The sequence below is a fragment of the Merops nubicus genome, unplaced genomic scaffold, assembly GCF_000691845.1.
Source record: "Merops nubicus isolate BGI_N331 unplaced genomic scaffold, ASM69184v1 scaffold23819, whole genome shotgun sequence".
Classification (NCBI taxonomy): Eukaryota; Metazoa; Chordata; class Aves; order Coraciiformes; family Meropidae; genus Merops; species Merops nubicus.
The window spans coordinates 2226-5861 of NW_008632004.1; the positions used below are offsets into that span (position 1 = coordinate 2226).

The 3636-nt window shown below is 50.8% G+C and overlaps 1 protein-coding gene across 1 annotated transcript in view; it reads right to left on the bottom strand.

The window, feature by feature from the left end:
- Positions 1–2330, bottom strand: part of FOXN4 (forkhead box N4) — a gene marked incomplete at both ends in the record, with an annotated part of 4552 nt that extends 2222 nt beyond the window's left edge. The window contains 4 exons of the mRNA XM_008947796.1: positions 165–292; positions 858–971; positions 1069–1184; positions 2167–2330. Of these exons, the coding sequence (XP_008946044.1) occupies positions 165–292; positions 858–971; positions 1069–1184; positions 2167–2330 (522 nt within the window). The remainder of the gene's footprint in view (positions 1–164; positions 293–857; positions 972–1068; positions 1185–2166) is intronic.
- Positions 2331–3636: the final 1306 nt, after the last annotated feature.

The window sequence follows — 3636 nt, forward strand, 5'->3', positions numbered from 1 at the left end:
ACCCTGCTCTAGCTGCAGATGTCCCTGTCCCTGCAGGGGGTTGCACTAGATGGCCTTGAAAGGTCCCTTCCCACCCAAACCCATCTGTGATTCTACCATACCTACAGTGCTACAGTCAACCCAAGGTAGGCTGTAGGCAACACACTGATCTGCTCTCTACTCACCTGTAAGAATAGATGGGCTTGGGGTAATGCTTTGGGTGCAGTTCTTGGGCAGAGTGAGGAGCCAGGCGTGGCTGAGAGTAGTGTGGCTGAGTCCCATAGGATGTGTTGTAGATTGCTGCTGGGTTACACTGTGTGCAGAAGGAAAAGAAGATGATTAGGGGGCTGGAGCATCTCTGTGCCAGGACAGGCTGAGAGCCCTGGGGCTGGAAGAGAAGCCTCAGAGGGGATCTGAGCAGTGCTGAGCAAGAGCTAAAGGGTGGGGGGCCAGTGGATGGTGCCAGACTCTGGTCAGTGGTGCCCAGGGACAGGAAAAGGGGCAATGGGAACAAATTGGAACCCAGGAGGTTCCATCTGACCAGGAGGAGAAAATTCTTTGGTGTGAGGGTGGCCGAGCCTGGAGCAGCTGCCCAGAGAGGCTGTGGAGTCTGGAATCTCTGGAGAGATCCCAAACCCTCCTGGCTGTGACCCTGGGCACCCTACTGTGGGTGAGCTGCTGGAGCAGGAAGTGGGATGAGATGATCTCCAGAGGTCCCTTCCCACCCCACCATGCTCAGGTTCTGGGATTCTGTTAAAATGTCAGCTGCAGAATGTCTGTGGGTATGTAGGTTTAGGGACATTGTATTGTTTTTCTCCTGAAAGAGTTCTAGATGATCTTGGCAGGTACCTCAAGACAGAAACAACAAGTACCAGTACCTGTGGCGTGCTCTGTGCTAGCGCAAACACTTGCTGTGAGTGAGGAGGAGGGAAGAGCTGCTGCTGTGCTTGTAAACCAGGAGATGGCTGCCCACCTACAGCATACTGGCTCATCTGCAGAGATAAAGACAACAGACGTGGCAGCCTTGACATTACCAACATCTTCTCCTAAGCAGTGTTGCAAGAACAAACCACTGAGGCCTTCTCTTACATTTGCTCCGTGTGTTGAAATAGAGTTCAGTCCCAGGATCCCCTGTGGCAGGCTGGCCTGGACATGAATCATGGCTCCAGGGGCTCCTGTTGAGTGCATGTTGCTTGCCACAGGACCTGCTTTGGAGAAAGCAAAGGCAACAAACGTTTGCACAAAAGTGCACTTCAGAAAAGAGAGCTGGTGTTTGTCTTTAACAGCCCCGGTCGGACACGGCGATGCTCTGGAGTGGATAATGACACCTCCCTGGGGCTCTCCAGCCCAAAATGAACCCAGAGCAGTTCCCAAAAGAACCCAGAGCAGTTCCCAAAAGAACCCAGAGAGTTTCCAGAGCTGCAAAGATGACATCAGCCACTTCTGAAACTCGTTATGCAGGGAAGGAAAGGCGGCAGCTGTTTAACCGTCCGCAGCGGTGCCGCAGTGTCCCACAGAAGGGAGGCAGAACCATCTCCAGCACTCCCTGCAGTGCAGGAGGGAGGCAGAACCATCTCCAGCACTCCCTGCAGAGCAGAAGGATCTCTGCTCTGAAGCAAGCAAGCTGCCACACTCAGCCCCCTCAGCACGGGGCCTCAGGGAAGGAGGGTGGTTACCCAAAGGATGTTCACCAAGGCAAGGAAGGCGTTCGTGTGCTGTAAGGCTCTGTGAAGCAAACAGGTATGGGGTAAATAAGATACTCTTCATTTTATCAGTGTTGAAACAAACAAGAGAGACTAATTACCTAATTTCAAAGCTGTTGAAAACCTCTGAAATGCAAGTCTTAAACACCTTGGGCCTGAGTTCATGCAACAAGGCACCAGCAACTACACTGAGCAGTAAAGGGCAATTGGATCCTAAGGCCTCTAAGTTGTCACTGCTGGGGCTCTCTGCCTCTTGAAATGCAGGGCAGGGCCCAGCAGCAGCCCTAGCAGAAGACAAGAGGCTCCAGATCTTCTGGCAGGAAGCCAAATGTAATGCCCTTCAAAGGAATCTGCTCCTAGGAAGCTGGCCTGTAGTGGGGGGGGGGGGGGAGGAGGCTGTGGGCTGTGTGGTTTGAAGAGCAAGTGTTTAGCACCCTGCCCTGTGTGGTTTGAAGAGCAAGTGTTTAGCACCCTGCCCCTTTACCTGTCTGTTGTAGCATTGCATTCTGAGCACCAAGGCTGAAATCCATTCTTCCACTGGCCATCTGTTGTAACCGAGGCACATCAACAGATGTCAGCCACGACAAGGACTGTAAGTCACTGGGGAGCTCATCTTCACTCAGCTGGGAGGGGTCAGAAGCTAAGAGTCTGCAAAACAGCAGGGGAGGTTAGCAGAGAGCAGAGGTGCTGCCACGCTGGCCCTGGTAAGAGGGGAGGTGGCCAGGGTGCCAAAGCTCACGTCGGTCAGGGAGGAAAACTCAGGGTTCAGATGGGACCTTTGGTTTCACAGCTGGTTGGTCACTGCTGCCCCTCACCTAATCTTGTGTTCCTTCATATGATTGGAAATGTTTTGGGTAGGAAAACTTCTTGTGCAGTATTTGTAGTGGAAGAAGGCCTAAGAAGCCAGGAGAGAAAGTGCCTAGAAACAAAACCACAGCCACTTTATTACATTTGTCAGAAATTTGCATTTGTCTGGCCTGGGTGCAGAAGAAACCTGTCAGGACTTTGGACCTGACAATTCTGCATTATCCTTGGCCTTGGCAGGAGTTCCTGTGCCCAGCTCCTCAAGGACCTGTGTGTGCTGCTGGCTGGAAACCTTGGGGAGGGCTCTTCCCAGCTCCTGCATCCCAGTGCTGGGCACACATCAGCACAGAGCTGCTGCATCAAGTGCAGGATGACCTCTTCCAGTCAGACACGTGAAGTTATTGACACTTCACCAGCACCCAGGAAGCCTGTGAAAGAATGTTGGAGGCAGTTTTTGATATAGTGAAGGATCAGAATGAGAAGCTGGTGAGGGAATTGGCAGGAACACCCAGCCTGCCTTCAGCAGCAAAAATGAGGTGTGATGATGACAGGCTGCTTTTGGTTTGGGTGCTCCACCCCACCTCTTTGGGTTTGCTCCTGAGAGGGTGTGTGGCATGAAACCAAAATATTGGAATATATTTACAGTACACATAAATCCCTGGGTGGCCAAAACTCCCACTAAAGTGGATAAAAGAACTATTGCAAATGATGGGCTAAACTATTTTTACTCTATGTTAAACAGCATTACAAAAGTCACAGGTATGGAGGAGTAAAGCAGTATTTGGAACAGGTCAGAAAGTTATTAGATACCCAGGGTAGACCCAGAGGGATTCAGGTCCAGGAAAACATCTTTCTCCCCCAGAAGAACATTGTTTAGTTGCATGTAGTTGATTTTTCTTTCAAAACAAAGGCTTTAAGGGGCTCTCTCATAGCTGTGTTAAAGCCAGCTGCGTGGTCCTGAATGTGTGGACACTGCCAAATGAGGATGCAGAAGCCTTAAATAAATCTGGTCTCTTGCTGAAGCATCTTTTATGTTTTACACAATTGTAAATCAGCTTAAAAGAATAAGGCAGAACTCTAGTGCCTGGCTGCCCAGGAGCTTTCAGCTCCTCTATTCATGACTTCCAGAAACATGTATCCAAGTTCCCTA